The following is a 23,027-nucleotide window of genomic DNA, read 5'->3' as shown; positions in this document are numbered from 1 at the left end:
ATAAACATGTTATGGGCAAATTTATACCTCTTAACAACAGGTGCTTAAACCTCATGGACAGGTACTAATTGGTACTTACTAATATGGTCTGAGGTGTAGTTCCCCTTAATGCCACTTTGAACAGAAGACAGCTGAGACAACCCACTCGATCCTCTTCAGGAGAAATCTAAACCTGATAGACTTATTTCTTTCTAAAGAAGGAAACCCTGGAACAACAGTTTCCCAAGAAGAATCTATTTTGCTTTTTCCCTTAGGAATAGAAATGCTGCCATGACTGTTCTTTTCATTATTGGGTTATGTTCATAGTTTGCTGGAGATGTTCCTGTCATTTTATTCAGAAGCCAGTTCATTTTCCTTTCTCTATAACCCTTTGAAAGTTGGCTTGACAAATGTCATAAGCCCAAAATCAATTCATTTAAGTGAGTTGCTGAAAACAGAGTACATGACTGCATCATGTKTGTCACTGCTGCAGCCTACCCCTACCTTCTCTCCTCTCTGCATTCCCAGCTTTAGGCCAGAACCTGCAGGTTTATGGTAAATAARTTAAGGAACGTTTATAACTCAGGCTCTCAGCGTGATCTGCAAGGGCCTGTTTAAAACAAGTGCCATGTGCTAGATTTTCATTTCTGATTTAGAAAGCCATATTTCTATCAAGCCAGCAATGAAAATGTATTTTTGATTTCCACTTTTGTTTAACATTACTTTAAAGCTCAGTAGTGCCAAATTCTTCAATACATAAAGCAAAGCTTCTACAAACTTTATTCATACATTTGGCCCCACAGAATTCCACTCGCCCCTTCACAGTTACCAGGGATATCTCTTCTGCATTTGTGGAAGGGTTGCCCATCCTCTGTCCCATAGCTATATATCCATAAAACTAGAAAGTTTAGCCTTGTCTTAACAGTGTTGCAGTGCTTTGTTCCCAAGGAGAGAAAAGGCAAAGCAAGAATACCTGAATGAAAAAGAGGAGCATGGCTGGAAAAAAAAACTAAAATCTCCCTTTGGGACATTTTTGGGAGTGCTACACAAAATAACAACAAAAAATAATTTCTATTGAGCAATTTTAAAATAAAAACAAATATTTCAGAAATACTTCTAACATTCTTTGCCCTGTATTCACATGTCTRGGCAGAATATTTAAAGGACAACTCATCATTGGAACATACTTATGCAAACATAGATTTTAAATTTATCTTGCAGCACTATGAAGAACAGTGCGCTAAGAACAAGGGCATTGTGATCACAGGATAGCACTGACACAGGCCTAGTGAGGCAATGTGATCATTATGCAGGGTTAAAAATATAGCAGTAGAATAATACTAGATACTTAAGAATTCTTAATATTTTCAATGATTTAGAAAGGGTAGAATACTAAGCGTGTAAACTGGAATATAGATCTAATTTATATAACAGTGCAAACATATACTTACTGGATTGCCGTGTACTGAGAGCACTTTAAGACTGGGAATAACKTCCAGCTTTTCTAGTTCAGATAATTCCTGTCCAAAAGTTAAAAGATAGACCATATAAGAAGAGTTCTGTGAAATCCTTCAGCCAGTGTGTATGTTTTGGGGAAAATAATTGTAATGTTACTCAGGCAAAGTCACAAAGGAGAATAAGAACTTTGTCTGAGCACAATCCACAACATTTCACCCATTGAATCTATATCATTTACAAAAATGCATGTACCTGAATTTTATTGAAGTCCAGAAAAAGTTTCTGTAATTTTACCAGAGGTCGCAAACTGTTCAGCTCTCGTATTTGGTTTTCCTCCAGGTGAAGAGCCAAAAGAGCATTCTGTTTAGCAAGGGAGCCTTCAGAAATCATTTTAATGCGGTTATTATCCAGTATCAACTCCTGCAAAGACTGGAGGCCTTCGAGTCCTTCAATGTGACTGATAAAATTTCCTGTTATACCAGGAATAAAAGCATGGAATCATCTCTAATACATTTGGTATTCATTTTTAACAAAATGTTATGTTGACCAAAAGCAGCCTGTGAACTTCCTAAATGTGGTTTTGGACCACTTCTAATGCACTCTATCTGTGGGCAATCCCTATTTAATTCAAATGTCTTCCTAATTAAATATGGGCACCTGAGAAACAAGACCTAGGTCAACCGCTATCATCAGAATTGCTTACAGTGAAGAGGAAATTTCCTTGGCATGGAGTGACTTGCTGGCCATAAGCTGACAAACACTGCTGTTTGCCCTGATCTGCTCTTTGAAAAGAGAAGTGCGGCACAGCGACCCAGTATGGAAGAATTTTACTCTTCTGTCTCTAAAGGAGTCAAGAACAGAGACCTACAAATCCAAAGTCTGGACCTAAGGGATACACTGTAAAATGGTTGAATGAATTTATGGAACATATGCTATTACCTACCCTGCAAAAATAGAAGTTTCAAGTTTTTTAGCCTGCTAAGCTGTAGCTGGGCCATGTTAGTAATTCCATTATAGCCCAGATGAAGAACTTCCAGACTCTGCATTACTGGGGGCAGGTTTCCACCAAATGCTGCGTCCCTACATCAGCAAAATAAAGAGGAGTATAAGGTCACAGTTTTTCTTAGTCCAAAGAACTTCAGCATTTCCCACCCCTCAGAAAATTACAAAGAGTATATATGAATGATTAGGAGTTCAGTTCTAATCACTGGATTAGATTTCATAGGAACTATACATATATACTGCCATAAATCTGATGAAAATTGCAAGAAACCTACCACTATGAGCTAAGAGTATTTCATATACAAACTTCCACTCTGTGGAAGTTAGATGAAGGTTTCCGGGTCCAGACCACAAAAATAAAACATAGAAAACTACTTTTCTACTTGCAAGAAGTCTGAGGACATGGGGAAAAAAAATCAGCTGGAGACTGCTGTTTAATTTAGTAAAATATTTATTTACAACCTTTGTGTATTCTCACAACAGCTGGAAGACACCAGGACAAAATAAAAAATGGTGCAGTGCTTCACTAATTCACTTGTAAAATCTGACATGTACCTAGGTAGCATCATGTAATAGATTAAGAAAGACAAGAAGTTCTAATTTTAGCTTTRTTCTTTCCTTCCTTATGACCCAACTAATGATACACTGTGCCAAGCAACTTCTATTTCCATGAAACCACTAAATTTTGGTGTTAATGGGCACAATTTGATTCCATTCATACAGCACAAACAAAAAAAAATCCAAGACAGATGTTAATATGCAATATTAATCCCTCTTAATATTTGTATTTGTAAACTTGATATATATATATAAGTGTAATATCTATATTTTTTTATATATATATATGAATATATATATATAAATGATTAATGCAGGCTTATCTCACAAGCCTACAAAAAATCAGAGCTAATTCAAATTCACTTCTGGAGAAAGTATCTACAGGAACTGCAGAAGGTTTAAGAAGAGTTTTGCTCCTAGGACTCACAATTAAGAAGGAATGCAGCAGTTTTTAAAAAGCTGGTACCTACCTAGTAGAAAAAAATGGAGAAAAAAGGATGAAAGGGGTAAATTAACTTAAGGAGACATCAGAGGCTTGTAGCATGAAGAACACTAAGAAAGAGTCAATAACAAAAATAAATACAGGAGTGTTCAATAAATACTTTGAAATTATTTCAATTCCAGTATTTACTTAAAGGCTGTTAAGTAGCAGCTGCTGAGCAACTCTTGACATTTTAAAATCACAGACTCTGAAAAAGCCTCATTTGAAAAAGCTGGCTAARAAACATTATGGATAATGTGTTGACTTTCATGGGAACATCAGGCAAGTTTCAATGGTTGGTAAGAAATCTAACATTTTGTCAATATTTCAAAGGAGTAAGGGGAAGAAACAGCAAGGCATTAATGTAAAAAGATCCCACTTACAAGAAGAAATCCTTGTAGTAAATAAATAATTATTTCAAGCTCCTTTTGAGTTTCCAAATTGTGTAAAGAATGTTCATCTCTTATGTAGGAACAGATGTATAACACGAGCAAAACAGGCACAGAATTTGTCACATTAAGGAGGAAACTCAGGAAGCCCATAACCATGTGTGCTTCTTTCCCTGTATTTTTTCTCCAGAGAATCTGAAAAAAATTCATGTTATTCCCACACCCTAGAGAAAAAAATAAAATAATATCAATGCTGAATATATGCGGGAATGAAGATGAGAGCTGGGCATGCTCTTGAGAAATACAGAAGCAAATAACAAGGTTTTGCAGGATTCTTTGATGCTCTGTCACTATCACTAAGCAAAATTTGATCAACATATAGAGGGAATTCTGCACAGTGACTTTGCAAGGCTTCTCTGATAGGATAAACCCAAATTTAGCTATGGATGTTGTCTTCTCCATGAAGAACTGAGCAAATGAATCTTGACAAGCCCCAGAAGTTTCAGTCGTAACACAGTGCACAGATGAGAAATGCACACTGAAAGGTGACTTGAAAATGCTCTTTAGGACACGGGCTGACCTAAGGTGGATGGCAAAAGGAAGATAAGGAAGTATAGATAAGTATAATATAAATAATATAAATAAATATAAGTTAAATTATAAGTTAAATTATAAATTATTAGAAATAAGTATAAAATAAATAAGTATAATGTAATAAGTATAAAAGGCAAAAGGAAGTATAAATGTCTGTTTAAGAGGATGAGAAAAAGAATACCACTTATCAAATGAGTAAAGGAAATGAGGTTTATTAGCAGGATAAATGATTGCTTAGATTAGATAAAACATAGCAGAGGAACATGCAAAAATGCTTCTAAAAGGCACTATAGTGTGAATCTGCTGAGATCCCCGCTTCTAGTAAGTGGCTGTGACTGTCAGCAGAATACTCTATAGTATAAGGCTGCTCAATTTTCACAGATCATACTTRAAGGAATGCAATCAATCCCCATATGATACTTACACTGATATAATTCTGYAGTGTAAGGTTATGCAAACCTAACCACAGACTGCAAGCACAGGATGTCAATGATCAATCTGATCAGAGCTCCTGCTCTGCCCATGCTCTCTCAGATCAAATAGTGGCTAGAGAGAGGAAGATGGTTCTGCTACCCCAAATTGCTACCCTACAATTCCTTTGTAGGAAGATGAAAAGACTTCAAGATATGCCTACCCATCTATGCAATATGATCTGAAGAACAGATGGCAGAATACTGGAATAATTAATTTGATGAACAAATGACCTAACCAGTTGCCCACAAAGAACCTAGGAAAGAAAGGTAACGAGGTTATATCAAACGGGTCAYGAGTGGGCAGAACAAGTACAAAAAGCTACTGGGCTTCTTCAAGGCAGAAAAGGAAAAGAGGGAGAGTCTGGATATTGATGTGGAAGATACCTCCTTCTTCCCCAGGAAAGGAGAGAGAAAAAGATGTCTTAAAAGCTGATGGTACCTCCTTCCTCTGGAAAGTCCTTGCTGTCCATAGCCACTAGAGGTCACTTTTTGATACAGCTGTTGCCTATTATTTGTTGGCTGATTTGGAGGCTTTTGCCTAGGCAGTATCGATTCAATGTGATTGTAATTCAGACACAACACCTGCACAAAACAAACATAATTAATGAAACACAGTGCTGCTCTGCCAACACATTAGCAAAACTGACAATTACATTTCTTTGCTAGAGAAATTTGATTTTTAGAAAGATGGTTGTTCAATCTAAAGTGATAAGGGCTTAGAAAGTTTGGTGCATATAAAATAAAATTACTGCAGCAGTTGCAATTCAGTGTACATTTTCCTACTAACCAGCTTTGTGCTGACCAATTAATGATGTTACAAAACCTACAAACAACACYAGAATAAAGGAGATGAAAGGTTTTTTTTTGTTTTTGTTCTCCCCCCCTCCACCAACTAAAGGAAATCACTTTATAATTAGTATTATTCCTGTAGAAAGGATGATGCCAAACTCACCTTGACATTAGGCAGGAAGATTAAACCACTGAAAGATGTGAGATTATTGTTCTGTAAATTCACGCTGCAGACATTTCTAAACTGGTCTGCTGGCACCAGCTCCACAGTTCTGAATCAAGTAAAGAACATCATATGGATTTAGAATATAGACAACACAGTTAAATAAGATACATGGTAGATACCATAGCATAAGCAGATCCCTAGCATGACTGCCTAAAAATTTCAACACTTTACGAAAGAAACTCCCTAATGAAAACCTCACAAAATATAAGCAGTTTTTTAATAAACACTTAATTTAATTCTAACACTGATGGCAAGGACCTAAAAGACACTCCTCTTTCTGCTTCTATAGCACATTAGTAGAATGAGAGAAGAATCTTTTGTGAGGTAAAATTACTTACATTTTATGGATCAGTCAAGAAAACTTCACCTAAAACAGTAGGGGATATCAAAGGTATCTGCTAAATACAGGTTCTGCCTTTAGATTTTCACATTCTAACCATATTAAATGCTACTTTTCACAGATAATACACTTTTGAAAAAAGTACTGCACCTGATATGAGAGGCTGTCCAATTTAATTCTTGCATTTCTGTCAAGTCTGAATGTTCCAGTCTATCTGCAATCATATCAGAGGTGAGTTTGCCTCCAAACAGATCTCTTGCACTTTCTCCTTCAGTTGGATCCTGTTAAGTGAATTTGGTCAGTTAGATTAATGCAGATCTAGAATTATTATAGCAGTGTAAGCAAGACATATGTTTAGAATCAAAGTAACTTAGTAAGTGTTATTTTGGCTTTTTTCTTATGGAACAAATTGATGGGAACAGTCTATGTGCTGTGAGTTTGTGTGAAGTATAGAGTTGTAAGTAATGCACACTGATTTCATAGATTTTAGAAGTGTTAATGCTCCACAATAGCAGTTAAAATTCCAGAAAGAACCCTGTTATGCGAGGTACAATTAAAAATAGACAATTTCTACCTCAAGACTAATAAGGAGAGACAGAGAAGCAGATAATATGAAGATATTCAACATCTGATATTGGCCAGTCCAATCTGGTCTGATATATCAAACAGTGATTTTAACAAATGTTACAGTAAGAATTTGCATACAGAATAACTTACTACTGCAATGCCATCTAAGGCTTTGAGGGAGGGAAGAAGGAATAATACAAGTAATCGGTAGTTATCTTGTTTCCAGACTATTATATTTCCATCCAGGTCCAGAATTATCAAATTAGTTAAACCCTGAGAAGAAAGAAACACTGATTTTAATCATTTTAAAATAAGCATATACAGGGGCATTCAGGCTACTTTGTTTTCATATTTTTTTTCTTCATCTGTCATTTGCATGACAAAAATAAGAAATCACTTAACAAAATCCAAACTTTTAGATTAAAACTTCTTTGCATTGCTCAAGCCACATAGAAAGTCTTCAAGTGAGTGTAAACTATCCTGAAAAATCCCATTATTTCCTTAAAAGCTTTGTGCTCCCTCACAGTTTTGTAGTTTGAACTCAAAGAGGAACTAGCGCCTCAGTCTCCAATGTCTGAATCCAGCCAACAAATTTTGCAATATATATGTTAATATTCCAAGCAAGCCAAAAAGAACTGAAATTGCTGCAGGTGTGCCTGTTTCCAACTTGGCAGGATTTGCAAAACTATTCCATGGATTGTAAGGCTTTATTTAGTCAACCAGGTATGCATTACATTCAACTCTATGCAAAAAAAATTGGACACAATCCAACTGGAGGTTGAGTACCTCCTTCTTAGGAATGAGCAAGGTTAGACTGAGGTTCTAACTACTTGAAGTTCAAATGTAAACTTGGATTAACACAGTGCTAATAGACAGAACCTCCAAATATGTCTTCAAGTATAACTTGAAGTATAACTTCTTCAAGTATAACTTCTTCAATTTGAAGTATGGATTGTTGGTACTTCTAATAAATTAAACATCAAATTAATCTTCGGAATAGTAAATCCATATTTACCTTTAAATGGTGTATCTCTTGAATGGTAGAAATAAAATTATTACTTATGTATAGCTCTATTAGGGAATAAGTTTTCTTTAAGCCAATTAGAGAAGAGATTTTGTTGTTCTCAACGGAGATGTAATGAAGATGAGACAGATTTTGAAACACGTGTCTTTCCAGGCTGGTGAGATCATTGTTATTTACACTAAGTCTTGTAAGTTTGGTGAGCTTTGAAATTCCTTGAAAAACAAAATATACTTAGTGTAAAGTGAGTTCTATAAAAAGGTGGATAACACAGATGGTAAAACAAATTCCGGGAATGGGAATGGAGGAGTTACCAGAGTCACATCTGGGAGTATGGATTGGGAGTTAGAAGGGGGAACTTAAGTTAATTAGCACCTTCACATAGAATCCATAGCTCACAGTAGACTCCTGATTTTCAAATTAGTAACAATAACAGTGTTTGCCATGATACACGTGGGGAATATATAACACCCATGCAATAGTAATTAGATCAGCTGTACAGTAAATATTTATAAATATGCAGATTTAAAAAAACAAATTCTATTTTTTTTTGCAAGATAATTGTTTTTCCTAATTCCCTCTCTTCAATTCTGTTAAAGATACACTGAGAAGCTAAAGGTTAGATTTTTCAATATGAAAAATATTGGCAGCAACTAAGGAATAATGCTCTGGAATATTTCACTAAAAAAGCATATTTCTATTGTGTAACAGCCTAAATGATCACTACCACGGTAAATATATTACCATCTAGTGTTGAAATGCAGTTTCCATCCAAAGTGAGTTCTTCAAGATTAAGACAAGACTCTAGACCTTCTATTTGAGTGAGATTATTGTTGCTAAATGATGCCCATCTTAAATGTTCCAATTTTTCCAAGTTGGAAATTTTGAAGAGATGTTGATCATCCAGATCTAAGACAGTGATCTGTAATAAAATTCATTATTATTATTTTTATTATTGAAAGAAAACTGTCAATTCCATCTCCTCTGTGCTCACATTTTTCAGATACCTTTCATATTCATATCAATGGAAATTTATTGGGTTCACAGTGTGATATTTCCCTAGTACACAATGSAGCTACTCCTATTTAATACTTAAAAAAATGCTCAACTTATCCATCAAAATCAAGGACTCTGCCATGTAAGTATGACAGTTCCCAAATGCATCTGTGCAGTTTTAGCTGCTATCTAAACAAAGCCCTTTTTTCTTGCTTGCATTAGATCTTTTTGGTCTTTGTGTTCATGTAATGTGACTAGTTCACTGACTAGACAACTTTACAAGTCTTCATTTTACAACTGGACTTCAGGGGATTGCAGCTCAAAACCTAAGGATTATTATTTAGTCTATCAGTGGCTGAGAACATAGCAAAATTCATCTGAACTAATTCTTCATGTATATCATGTGCTCTCTATTGCTGGGTTGCAACTTCCCTGTTTTTCTTCTTTCATGTATCCTAAACAAACAAGCCAATACAGATACCAAAAATATATTCCTGAGTCAAAGAACCTTCTTACAGAAGATCTACCTTGCAGTAGAGACAGGGCAGTCAATGATCTTACCCACAAGCTGTTTCTGAGGAAGCAGCTGATGCTGTTGCAGTCTAATCAATGTGTGATGGGGGAAGAAAAGATTGCACAGCCTCACTCAAAAAAAAAAAAAAAAATCTAATTGTATTTTAGGGACCCAGGATACTCAGTGTCTTATCTAGCCTAAGATAAATAATCACTGTAACATGCTGATGATTCAAGCACATTTTTGGCTATATTATTCCATTTTCAAAAATGTTTATCTTAGGCTTCATGAATCCATTGTTGTTGACATATGCTAAAACATTAATTTCCCTGGCAATTCCTATGAACATGAATTCCCTGCTGCATACAGGATAAAATGGTAGGCTCATCACCAGAAACGTGTTTTCCTCTAGCTATTCCAGAGTCCACGCAGCAAATTGAACTGACAGAGGAACTTCTAACCTTTTTTTCTTGTAGTTTAACATGATTTCAGATGATGGGACAAAACAGGTTAGCATGACCTTGAATCTTCCCTCATTGACTCTTATGGCTTTTTGTCAGCCCAGTTTCCTAAGGAAACAAGGCTAATAAGTGTCTGTCCATCAGTCCACTAGTCTTACCACTAACTTTTAAACATATYGGTGGGTTTCAGACAAACCTGACAGATCACTAGGACTGTGAAAGATAYAGGTTTCCTACAAATTCCATAAAAATGCCGCAGCTAGATGTGRGAGACCTGCAGTGATGTTCCCAGTAAAGGAAAGGCTACGGTATGTTTCAGATACAATGCACACAYTAGAGAATGTAGGAAAGACCAAATCTGATACTCTGAGTTCTGAGAGGAACTCTGTTGAGAGTTGAGACCTCACTGAGTGTTGGGTAACACTTTGTTCAATATTCTTGAAGCTTCACTGACACTCTCCTTTGAAATACTTCCAGAGCATTTAAGAATTCTTAAATTCTTAAATGAAGCAAGTAGATGAGGACTTGGTCTTGCCCCAGAAGAAAGTTCTCTAAAAAAATCCATAAGTACAATTTATAATAAGCACATTCTTTATATATCTTATAGTGTGAAAAAAAGACAATTGAGAGAGTGGTAGACAAGGCACAGAGACAGGCAAAGCGTGGTAGATTCACTGTTACTTGAAATTTTTAATTCAGTATTACGAGGGAATTTCCTATCAGCAAACATTGATGCCAGCAACAGAGGTTATCTGTATCCGTGCTGGCTGGCTAGGCTTTCTCTCATAGAATTCTCATAGAATTCACTATGACCTGGCATACTCTCCTATGGTCAGGTAACTCAAGTGCCRGAGGTGTTTATGTTTCTGCACCATGAGAAGCCCAAGGGGACTAGTTCAAAGTGGGTGCATGCATTGTAGATGACCAGAGTTAGATGAATTTAACCCCCTCTTGTCTTAAAGGATATGAATTAATCAAATTAATTAAAAAAGCAGTTGAATTGCAAAAAAGGTTACTTAATAGATGACTTTCCGTGAGGAATTCCTCACACATTCCGCGAGGAAATGACCATCCCCAGAAAGAATATTACAAACAGCTAGACCTGAATCTGTTTAAGAGGCCAGTTTAATCCAAAGGCATCAATCCATTAAACTGAGACCACAAAAGAAAACTTTTGCAGATATTCATCTAAATGTTAGTCTAAGCACTAAATACTAGCATCAGTCCTACCATTGAATACCAGTTATTAAGATGTGTCTGTGAGTCCACCTTGTTTTTGCTAATCTGAGACAGAATTTTAGCACAAGGAAACACACTAAGAACAGGAGGGCTTTCTTCATCAGTCCTAGAATATTCCAACAGAGATACCTGAAAGGAAAAAAAGTGRAATACTTAACAGTAAGTAGATAACATAACTAGACATACTGTACAGTGCATAGCTTGACATATATGAACAGGCTGAGCAATGGTATTATTTTTGGAAGGGGAAGGGCATATATTCCTAGAGACAACAAATAATCTAGTAAATTTACTAGATTTGCTATACTCCTATACATCTTCTATATACATAATTTTTAGTTTTCAACATGTAAAACAGAAAAGGTAGATCACCCCAAAACATGTTGTAGTAACTACAGCCTATTTGTCTTTGATTAGCTGTGAAGATACTTATCCAGCTCTTTGCAGAAAGACAAGAACATGGTATTCACTGTGAGTGGACATAAATTTCACTGCAACAGTGCTCTCACCATACAAAAATTGCATTACTATAATAATGCTCAGTTCAAACTGGTAGAGCCCACTGAGTGCATTAACTTAGACTCAGCTTAGGCTTCAGGAGTGCTTTGGGATATAGTTCCAAATAGCTTAATTAGAACATATTTGTGTTCAGTGGTAAGGAAGAATCATTTCATTTCTGCTCATAAAATACTCTGCAAATTTACTCTCTGAAAGGGCATTAAAGCAAAGGCCAGGATTTGGGACTACATATAAAAAAAATAAAGAACGTAATTGGTTTAGTCTGTTGTCTTTCTATTGTTTCTATCTGGCACAGTTATTTTCTTGTATTTTATATTCAGCAAAACCTGAACAAGACTGTTTCCAATATCATACCAGGATACAGGTACTAGCAAAGCTCTTTAGAAGACCAATGTTTAGTAAATAATTTCTGACCTACTGCCAGGAGCAAAGACAAAACACAGCAGTTGTTGTAAGTTACAGCAAAATGGAAAAATCAAACCTGGGTTATATTCGATCTTGCAATATAGTGTAATGCTTCTGCAGCTTCTTTTTCAGTAATCACGACTCCATCTAGGATATTGAGAGCCTTTAAATGGCCAATGACACTCAAACGCAATGACGCTGTCTTGAAGAAAGAAATAAAGTGCTATGAGTTTCTAAAAATGCCAACATACATCACATACCAGAGTAAGATTTGTTTTTCCTTTCTATTTAGCCTACTGTCAGCTCATGGATGTCAAAAGTTAGAGGCCTGTCACAATCCTCAGAAGAGTCACTGTGTCATCCCTGCTGATATAGCATGCCAGAAACACGAGAGATATGGTGCCTTCAGGGTAGTTTTGATTATCCTGATTTCATGTGATGGTAATCACATCATTGATCATGTGAAAGTTAACTGATATATGAATCGTTTTCATATTTGCTTTATAGCCTAGGAGGTTCATTTATGAGTCCAATACATTAAAAAGACAAAGAAAGCTTCGCAGGACATTTAGAAAGACGTGTAATATATTTAGAAGTGTCAGCCAAAAGATACCACCATAGATCTATCCTGTACATTCAGAACATGCTCAACCACTCACACTCTTCACATATAGAATAATAATATCTCTGTGGGTAGAATATAGATATATTTTAATGAACAAATAAGCCAAATATAATCTTTTAGGAGCTAGAACAGCAAATGTATCCTCTGAGAAGGAAAAAGGATCTTCTGCTTTGCTCTGAACTGAAGCAACTAGACATTGTGGTTGGATACCTAAGAACTCTGGAGAGGGACAGTTTTGGTCAATTCTTAATAATCAAGAGTTACAACATTGACACAAAGAGCACAACAAAATTGTAGATTTGATCCATTAGAAAACTCAGTAAAAACAGCAATGAATCACAGACCAGAACTAGCAGTTGTTATCATTTCCTTTTATACCTTGGAATATATTGATAAGGATCTATCGATAACTGTCAGTGAAATTTAAATGACAGACCAAATCCAGCATTTTTCTGGACGCTTCTGGATCCTTCCTGGATGGCCCACTGCAGCTCTGATTCCCAGATTAGGATGTTGATTAAATTGTTCTAAAAAAATACTTTATAATATAAAATATTAAATAGGCACTAATAAAGGCTTTCTAAGAGCCTTTCAGTGCCCTGTATTTGTAAAGTTTAATAAGGTTTAACAGTGCTGATTCTGACGGAGCTCTGTTAAACAATATTAAACTGTGTTGATTCAAATGGAATAAAGAACAAACATCTGTTGCAGAGGCTGGTTGGGCAGGATGCAGCGGGGACTGACAGAGAGTCTGCACAGAGGCTGAGTCTTGGCTCTMTGTCCAAAGCTCCAGCCAGCACAGCTGTGCTGCTGCACAGAGATATGTGCAGCAACACAAAGACTAACAGCATAGACACACATCCCCAAGGCCAGGGAAATATCTCTGCTCCCAGCCCCTATTCCATGCAGTTGAGAGAGCAAAATTAAAGCCATGACCTAGCTTTTTAAGTCTGGCACAGCCACAAACAAAATTAATTCTTATGGGAAGCAAATAAAGAAATGAATTGTGCCTTGGAGAGGTCTCCTATCAGCTATGACACACAACGCATTGCACAAAGAAGCCATAGCATAGTCAAAAGGCTTCTTACATTGCAAGGACATTAGAATAAAAAGAAAAAAAAAAAGAAAAAAGAAAACAAGAATAGGTTTCCCAGAAATTCCAAGCACTGGTACCTACCTCATGCCACGGGTTGTGTGCAATGTCAAGACTAAGCAAGTTGGGAGTGTGTTCACGTAAGACGTTCATTTCTTCCCTAATCTTTTTCAGCTGATTCCAGCTCAGATCAAAGCACTGCAGTTTCCTTAAGCACCTAAGGCCCTTCAGCATGATCACATGGTTATGACTTGCATCAAAATACTCGAGGTTGGGCTGCAAGACAATACAGAGTTGAGGATAGTTGTAGGACCAAAACTGCAGCAAAAGAAACTTTGATCAGACCTACTTAATATTGAAACAGATTTAACTAGCTCTAATGCCTGGGATTTTCCTTGCTTGGTACTGAGTATGGAGGTCAAGTGCTCCATTCATGCCCCTTTACGGACAACAGAGGAGCTACTGCCTCAGGAAACACCTTGGGAACCAGGGAACACCACCTCTGCTTGACTAACAGCCAGGGCATCAGAAAGAAAAGACTACATTGCTCAAACCACTGAGTAGGCCATTGGCAAGGCCAGAAACAGAATTCAGGTGTCCCATTCAGTACTGATCTATTGGTTGAAATGGCCCTTACAAAGAGCTGATGAGAGATACTGCAGTATCACTTTAATCGCATGATTGGATCTGGAAATCCAACAGGCATGAAAACTGCCAGCTCCTTATACCGTCTCCGTATTTGGGATCCTAGTTTAGTAGCCTATTCTGTTCCACTGTGTCTCCTGGCCCASTCCTGTTCTGTAAGCCCAGCCTGCAACGCTCTCACCTCTCCTCCCCACATCTTCCATGTGAGGCCCTGCAATTTCTCTCTGCTTTAGCAGTGCAAGAGCCTCAGGGGAACTGCCAGAACACCCTTGGCCCCATCAGTAACATCCCAGTTCYCGGCTTGTAGAGCAGTGCAAAACAGAGCTGCTGTTTGAAGAGTGGAGTCACTTTGTGTCTCCACTCACAAGCCTGAGGAAGAGGCTTGTGTTGGGGTAAATCTACTACCACAGGTCCTGGAAGAGCAAGGGGTCCAACTGTCCCCSTGTGCATTCTAGCCTCCACACAGCCTCAAGTCTCTGGGGAGAGATTTCAGCCCTCAAAGAGGATCAGTTCAACTAAGGAGAAAGAGACTCTCCAGCTCTCACCCTGCTCCCTCAATACTTCTTTGTCTGGCAGGGTTAGTTAACATTATCACACTATTTGGTACTAAGATTGGGAAAAGTTCAAGTAGTCTTGCCTCTATCTCTGCTACAAACTTGGACTAAGAACTTGTTGGAGGACAGTGAATTTAGTACTTGCTGTTATGTTACTAACTTTATAGATTTTTTTTCCCATTCAAGAATATTATTCTAATTTACATTCCTTAAAAACTTTTGAGCTTATGCCTCACCAAGTCACAAATATCATCTAAGGAAGTAAATTCATTAAAGCTGATGATAAGCTTTTGAAGTCTCTTTAGTCTAGAGATGTCTCGTAGCTTTCTCAGGCTGTTTCCATGCAAATTCAAAACCTAGGCAGAAAGTACAGCAGAAATTACAGTTTTATCAGGTGGGCAACTAAATTCTGTAATACTCCAAAGCTGCCTTTAAAATGAAAAAGCTGCTACTATTAGAGTGCAAATCTAAATACTATTCTATGCTACAAACCATAGGTATATAAAACATGACTCCAAATAACATAAAATAGTGAAAAAATGACTAAAGGATATGATGACTCTTTTTCACTTATTTGAAGACTATTTGTCCTGTAACTTCTCCCTGAAAGAAGAGCGTCCTATTAGGTGGAGAATCAGCCAACCAATCTAGTCTGTTCACAGAAGACAGGAACAGAAAGATAGTTGTTAAGTTCACCTCTTTATTGGAAATTATTCTTCTCTTTACTGGAAATCCTGTTGACTCTGAGGAACTGGCAACTCTTCCATTTTCAGAGAGCAGCATGGAAAGAGATTAGCCCAGCAACAATGAGCAATAGATCCATTGAGACTAAATACTTAGGAAAAGGAAAAGKGAGAGAAGAATTGCTATAACTTACTACAAATACAGACTACTTGAAAGATAACACTTTGGTAAATCAGGAAGAAAACTGTCATTCTGCTTTTTCTTAATGTTGTCTCTGAATAAGTGTTAGGAAAGAAAAAGGTTGTTTGGAAACTTTAAGTTGTAAATGGGATTGAAAACATAATAAGAAAACATAAGAAATGTTATCAGCTCACAAACTAGACATAAAAATGGGAGAGTGCAGAAGAATCACATACTTGGCAAGGCTATTTCATCAGAAAATGAAGCTATTGAAAATGCCATACWGAAATGCTATATGTGCAATGTCAGAGTTAGGAATATGAATATCCATGTAAGTAAGCTTCCTGCATAGTTTTGATGTTTTATCCCTAGGTTACATCTGTATTCTGATGTCAAATCTGACATAAAATATTTTCAAGAGCAATTGATATAATGTTATAAACTCATGTATTCCGGAAAATTCAAAGGAAAGGCTGATAGTTCAAGTCATGTCCTGTTCTCAGATCTGCTTCATTTAAGCTCTTTTTCGGTGGAATTACTTGTGCTTCATATAGCGAGAAACACAATCAGGATTCAATCCTACAATTGCAATTCACATTGTATAGTAAGCATTTTCATTTCATACATTTTGGGTTTTTTTTTGTTTGTTCAATATCATGAAATTCATGTCAAGTAAATGTAAGCAGCATCAGATTCAAGCTCAATTTGAAACCTTAATTTTTAACTTTATGAATCATGAGCCACACAGTATCAGTAATAGAATACATTTCTTCTATTGTAAATTTGACAGAAATTACTCACCTTTACCTGACTGAAAACACTGGCCTTAGCCACTGAAAGTATTGCTTTTTCATCTAAGCAAGCAATTTTAGTACTAGCTTTTACTGGTGGTTGCATATTCAAAACTTCATCATCACATCGCAAATCATCAGGCTGAATAAATCCATCTGTGCTTTTCTTTCCCTCTTTTACAATTACATTGCATGTAGAAAACAGAGATTGATCTTTGCCCTATTTAAAATAAAAATCATTTGAAAGTTGTAAACTTTATTTTTTTTTAACAGAAAAAAAGTTATGGACTTATCTTTCTGTGGTACKGATCTGCTAAAAATTGGCTTTAATTGCATAATCATCACAGTGCATTACAGGATGTTTTTGTTTGTATAGGCTATTGTAAACCACTCTGGCTTGAGACAAAGTAGTACAATCACACACTGGAATTCATGAAGTGCAAGAATCACAGCAGAGGAACCTACAGCTGGGCCATGGGACCAGGCAGAGCTGATGCAATCCTGAATTCCACACTTTTCCTTTCCCCAGAGTTGAACTTCCTGCTTTCCTGTACACTTGCCTCAACCTAACAGAGGTTCAGAGGCTGAATTAAGCCCTTGCATGTTGGTAGCAGGTGGCTTAAAAACAGAGCACTACGTGGCATACCAATATTAACAGAAGTAACTTTCTTTTTTGTATTATTTTTAAATTATGGAAGAAATTGTTTGATATCCCAGTTGATAAAASAAGTATTTTTTTCTTTTTCGAAGTATTTCAAAAAAGAAAGACCAGGTGCTCCCTCAAGACCTCATGAAGACAAGATCATTTACTCAATAACATCAGCTTTACTTTCCATGACACCTCAGAGAAGAGAGCTCTTTGCGAGAGAGGATTTAGTTTTCTGAAGTATTTCTATTCATCTGTCGACAGTTAGAGAATCTTTCCCATTTCTGCTGTGCTTTTTAAGATGTCAAMAGCAGAGCTTTAACTTCCACATTAATGACTGGAAAGATCCTYAGAGGCTTTCATGAATGTTTTATCTGGTGCTCATACAATATGGAAGAAACTTTGAACCTGGAATAGCCAGATCCTGTGAGTRAAGCAGAATTTAAACTACTTGCTTTTTATTTTTTTATCTGTGAAATCTAAAGTTTTCCCTCTAATATTACATTAAGGAAAAGAAAGTTCATACCAGTGTAACATACTCAAACTCAGCAAGATATTCTGGTAGGACTAGCTCACGATCAAACACAAACCACTCGTACTGCCGAAGCCTGCAGTCACACTTTCTCCATTCCAACGAAGACTGTGCTTCTAAAGGAAAGGAAAGGAAATAAATATATTATTTGTTAGCTAAGTCAAGGAATTCATTTCCAGATGTGGTGAATCAAAGGTATCTGTTTCCATGAAAATGYTTCAGTTTTATACCCTTCTACCATTTGACTTTGCCTTGAAGAATCTGGTAAAGTGGCTCTCTAATGCATCATGCAGAAAATGCAACTGGCAGATTCTAGCATGGAGGATGCATCCTGCAAAAGAACCAGGTCCAAGGGACATGGTCCAAGCATGGGCAGCTCTCCTGCACTGCTTTCCCTCCTGCAGCATCGAGAACTACTTCATCATATTGTGGTGTGACCACTTTTCAAACTGGCTTACATTTCTTTCCTTATTAGAAACCAGGAGCAATCCCAGCTCCTGTGTATAGAGACAGACATTGCTTCCTGTTAGCACCAGAAAGTTTGCAAGGCATGAACWGGTAAAACTATCAACAGTTGCCACTGTGTTCGCTTGTGGAAAAGATAGGTTAAAGCAGAATCACTCAGATTATGTGATACAAGGATTTAATTTGCTTACTTATAACAAGGTATTTCTCAGCATTATTTGTTTTTATTTTGCTTAAAAATAAAGACTGTGGATTTTAAAAGTGAAGATCTCTGTGCTCTCCAGTCTCCTTTCCAACACTCATTAAAACACACAGTACAAACACAGAGCGGGTATGAAGCTACACGAAGGAGGCTGCTCTTAGTGTGAACTGCACAGCAGTGTGGCACAGCTGGCTCTCACTGAGATGGGGAGTTTCTTGCTTGTCGTTGGCCTTGAAAACCTGCATTGTAGTCGAGCAGAGCCTGCCTTCTGAGGAATCAAAGCACTTGACATGTTCCAAAGTACATGGAGGATGATTTTAGAATACAAATATTGCTATAACCTTAACTTCAGCCTAACAAGTGCCTACAGATACATACTATTGTCAGAAGCTGATGTATCACTTTCTAGGCATTTCCATGGCCTGAACACTGAATTAGCCCCTGGATAGTTGACTTGACAGATGGGATTCCTTGCACAAATGGGAGCACTGTGGCCAAGGAAAACTTTTGCAATTATCACTTTCCCTAAATGCAGGAAGAAAAGACAGCTAATATTAATGCTTCTAATTCTAGCTTGGGAGCAGGATAATAAAACAACAGTACTTAATGCAATAAGGAGCACGCTCCATCTTGGGCTGGCATTGAATGGTTTAACAGGGATCTACACATATATGCCTTTATAAATATATAYCTATATAATGTATTTAAATATATTGTGATTCTGTGTTTATCCTTTTCATTAAATGAATGCATCTGGCAAGAAAAAAAAAAAAGATTACACAATGAAATCCAACATTTATAACTGGTTAATATTAAAGCCAGTGACATCAGAAATATTAGGTGTCCTTGTTCAGGTTAAGCACAGTTAAGTTGTGAATGGTTAGTWACCTTTCAGACTTCTAAACCTCTTTCAAATTTGGATGAAATTTTGATGATTCCTAATTGATGATGCCACTGCAGTGACAGATTCAGGCAGCATAAATGTCTATCATTTGTTTTTAGGAAACCAGGCTAGAAAGAGATTGGCTGCTATTTTTCCTTTCAGCGTCCTGTCCTAGACATAGGATAGCACAATATATTTGTGCCTTTCCTCATTCTCCATTTTATTTGAGATGTTGGAACTAGAAAAGATTTGTCATAATCAGAGAAATAATTAGATATGTCATCTTCCACAGACATTTTAACTCTTGCCTGGAAATTCACTCCCAGCAGTCCAAGTGCTTTGTAGGGCTTCCTAACAAACAAAAATGTCACTGGATTTCAGCAGAGTTTCAGAGTTCCCTTCAGAGCTGCTGCATGTGCTACCTCCTGACCACCTGTAGTATTTATGAAATATCCTTAGACTTAAAACACTAGATATAAMAATTACTGATACAAGGTCATTGATTTTGCATCCTCCATACTTCTGAATTACCTTGCTTGAATGACTCCTCAGGCTCACTGCTGGTTTTGCCTTCTGTATTGGCTTKTTTTTTCAAAAACTCTATCCTGGGGCATTCGCAGATGCTTAGACTGTTACAGAGCGGAACAGCTTCCTCTGCRTTAGGCAACTGCAAAGATTAAAACAAGGTCCAAGTACCTCTATTTGATTAAGACTATTCCTTAAAAATGTCACCAATTCTAAGCAGCATCCAAATATATCACTAATTTTTTTAAAAAGGATGACAGGAGGGAAAAGTGAAGAGTGAAAAACAATAGTGAAGAAAATAATTTCAACAGAATAAGAGAAACTGAAAAGGAAATCAGATTGTCAGCTCTCTGGAACAGGGGCATCTTCCTGTATGCTTGCAGAGAATATCATGTTATGGAAAGCGAGCTCAGTGGGAGCTCTGAAAACTAGCAGGATATAAACAAGCAGAACAGTACAATAAATACTGGATTTGAAGATATAATCTTCTCCCTCAAAAATCCAATCTCTGGCACGTGTGCAAGAGGTTGGAAAGATGAAAATGAGAATAATAGAGACTCTTCCTCCACATCATAAAATCAGGTATTTCTTTCATTTAGCTAGTTTTCAGTCTGAAGATAGAAGGGGTCCCTGTGACAGTATTGACCGTTCTTAAGATTATGACCCAAACTAGAACAGGTTGACAAATAGGATCTGTGCCTGCAGAGCCTTTATATCTAGAGTTATGTGGGGATATCAGAAATAAGTGGGCAATGTTTCAGTTTAGCATTAAGAATAGAAGGAGGCAATGATTTAAAATTAGGAGCAGGTTTGTGAGACAGGACCCAAGATGCCATGACTAGCACTGCATGAGCTGAAATCTCTGGCTAGATTTTGTGCCAGCATTGGCAGGGAGGAGGARCTAAGTAATAATACAACACTGTTTGCATACAAATACAAGTGAAAATTGTAAAATAAATTACTTGAACAAACAAAGACCCAATTTATTCCACAGGCAACAAATACAGGTGATGCAGCACTGTTTGTGGAGTCTTCCAAACTAATCTGGCATAGTCCCTGCAAACTCGATCTGAGGCACTGAAGAGAGGTGCTGAGAAAAGAATCTGCAGCAAAAAGAGGATGGACAAAGAAAGGAGGAGAAAAACTGGAAAATAACTAATCAAGCCTTGGCTGCAGATAGTGTAAAGATGTGGAGAATGAAGCAGATGCAGCATGAAGAAATAAGATAAAAGGAGAGGAAGAGAACAGAAGAAAGACGAATAGGAGAATAATGAAAGGAGAAAKGAAGAAAGCAGCAGCACTTCCCTCTGCTGTGTTATCTTGCTAAACAGAAGCGTTCACCTGTCCACAGCGCAGCATACCGTGTGCCCCTCCGCCTGGAAACCATCCTCCAGTAGCTGTAGCAGCTGCKTGTCATTAACTGGCATTTCAGGATTAAACACATAAAAGAGATAATCCACCTTCTCTTTGTAGTGTCTTAATAARAACAATACAAAATAGGGAAAGGTTTGTCATTGTTCTGTGGCAAAAGCAGGCAAAAGGCAAAAACAGACATTTGGCCCGGACAAAGTTTATGCACCACATAGTATTCATTAGAAAAAAATGATTGTAATTAACACAAATTMTATAATATTGAAGTTCACTAAGTTATACATAAAAGATCACTTGCAAGACAAAATTGTTTTTCCTGCCTCTCTATAATTTCTAAGAGTAATCCCAATTTCCTGTATTATATATATAAAAAAACCACTATTTCTATTTTCCTTGAAAATAGCAAGTCTTTACTTTGCTGATATTCCTGGCTGAAAGGTAACAGTTGCTCCAGAGGAAAGAGAATAGTCCAATCTCTGTTGACAGAAGAACCACAACTGTATATGAATACTACATAATTGAAAACTGTTCTTTTCTATAAAAATGCCACTTCTGGTGACTTACCTACTGCATTCCAAGTGTCAACAGGCTAGTACGAGAATTTGATTATTTCCTGCAGGATTTCTCTACTAAATTGAGATTTTARTTTAAGAACAATGTTGAGTGAAAGCATGAACAGATCAGCAAATATTTCTTTGCAAATGAGTAGGCTTCTCAGGGTATGAACTGCCTAAAACAAGCTGCAATGGGCTCTACTGCATGGGTCTAACCTGGCTAATCCAGGCTAGGAGTTAACACAGAATAATCAGATAGATTCAGTTGGGGAGACCCTATCAACATGATAGAGGCTGCACTGGGGATCTTCCTGAAAAGTTTTGTTCTCTCTAGGCAATAAGAAGAACCCTCAAAACATTAGCTGATCAAAATCTAACTTCYCTCTTGAGAGAACAAAGTGCAGGATGTGGGTAGTTGAACTGTCTGGTACAGATTACTATCTGAAATAATCTGAGGTAAAGCTCTAGAAGGAAGAGCCATTTTGCATTTGCAACCTCATGTAAAGGAGACCATGGGGTGAACAAAACTCTTTCACATTGTGCTGGAAGGATCCCTCAGAAGTCAAATAGCAGCATTTGAGCTATGGAGGAACTACCTTTTATTTCAAGATCTATAGGCAAAAAAAGAAAAAAAAGGAAGGTAGTAAGATCCACAAGGCCATCTCTGTTTACCTCTGAATGTTTATCATCTCCGTGCACCTCTGAGTGTTTATCAGGGCTAGACAGTTCCCACATCAAAAAAAAAAAAAAAAAAAAAAAAAAAAAATTATTCTATCTTCAGTCATAGCACACTATTGACTGAAATACTGCATCTCAGAAGGGCATGCACTGAACCCCAGGAAATTTGTTTTAAGCATAGGAGCTAAAATGTCCTGAATGTGCTGGGCAAATCTTGCGACCCAGCTGCTGCCCCTCAGGGAAAGAAGATTTTGCCTTCATGATTGACAAGGTCTTCCAGCTCCTTCCAAGCTCTGCAGCAGCTCTCAGCCAGAGGACCCAGACTGATTTACAAAYGACAAAATTTGATTTCTGCAAAATTCAGCTTCTGGCTTTCAGGACCTACTGAACTGGGAGCTCTGTTCTGATTTTTTCACCCTCTATGTTGAGCATCATGAAGTTATATTTGATCTGTTTTATTTTTATTTTTCTATACTCACACCATGCACAAATATTTATACGTACAGAGCAAATCTACATAAAGAAATGCAAAATACTCTATTAGTTGTAATAAGAATAATTGTAACTACATAAAAACAGACACATCAG

The 23,027-nt window shown here is 37.0% G+C and overlaps 1 protein-coding gene across 1 annotated transcript in view; it reads right to left on the bottom strand.

The window, feature by feature from the left end:
- Window positions 1-23,027, bottom strand: part of LRRC9 (leucine rich repeat containing 9) — a 45,219-nt gene that overhangs the window by 9,936 nt on the left and 12,256 nt on the right. Inside the window, exons 12-28 of the mRNA XM_026053746.1 lie at window positions 21,198-21,312; window positions 19,843-19,978; window positions 17,756-17,877; window positions 16,594-16,803; window positions 15,165-15,284; window positions 13,814-14,005; window positions 12,088-12,213; window positions 11,079-11,216; window positions 8,622-8,799; window positions 7,872-8,092; window positions 7,007-7,129; window positions 6,440-6,570; window positions 5,887-5,995; window positions 5,374-5,516; window positions 2,381-2,517; window positions 1,690-1,907; window positions 1,431-1,499 (exon numbers count right to left, since the gene is read on the bottom strand). Of these exons, the coding sequence (XP_025909531.1) occupies window positions 1,431-1,499; window positions 1,690-1,907; window positions 2,381-2,517; window positions 5,374-5,516; window positions 5,887-5,995; window positions 6,440-6,570; window positions 7,007-7,129; window positions 7,872-8,092; window positions 8,622-8,799; window positions 11,079-11,216; window positions 12,088-12,213; window positions 13,814-14,005; window positions 15,165-15,284; window positions 16,594-16,803; window positions 17,756-17,877; window positions 19,843-19,978; window positions 21,198-21,312 (2,488 nt within the window). The remainder of the gene's footprint in view (window positions 1-1,430; window positions 1,500-1,689; window positions 1,908-2,380; window positions 2,518-5,373; window positions 5,517-5,886; window positions 5,996-6,439; window positions 6,571-7,006; window positions 7,130-7,871; window positions 8,093-8,621; window positions 8,800-11,078; window positions 11,217-12,087; window positions 12,214-13,813; window positions 14,006-15,164; window positions 15,285-16,593; window positions 16,804-17,755; window positions 17,878-19,842; window positions 19,979-21,197; window positions 21,313-23,027) is intronic.

Source organism: Nothoprocta perdicaria, unplaced genomic scaffold, assembly GCF_003342845.1.
Source record: "Nothoprocta perdicaria isolate Ctin4 unplaced genomic scaffold, notPer1 scaffold_118, whole genome shotgun sequence".
Taxonomy (NCBI): domain Eukaryota; kingdom Metazoa; phylum Chordata; class Aves; order Tinamiformes; family Tinamidae; genus Nothoprocta; species Nothoprocta perdicaria.
Note: the sequence above shows the minus strand (reverse complement) of the source record. Positions and strands in the feature narration are given on the sequence as shown.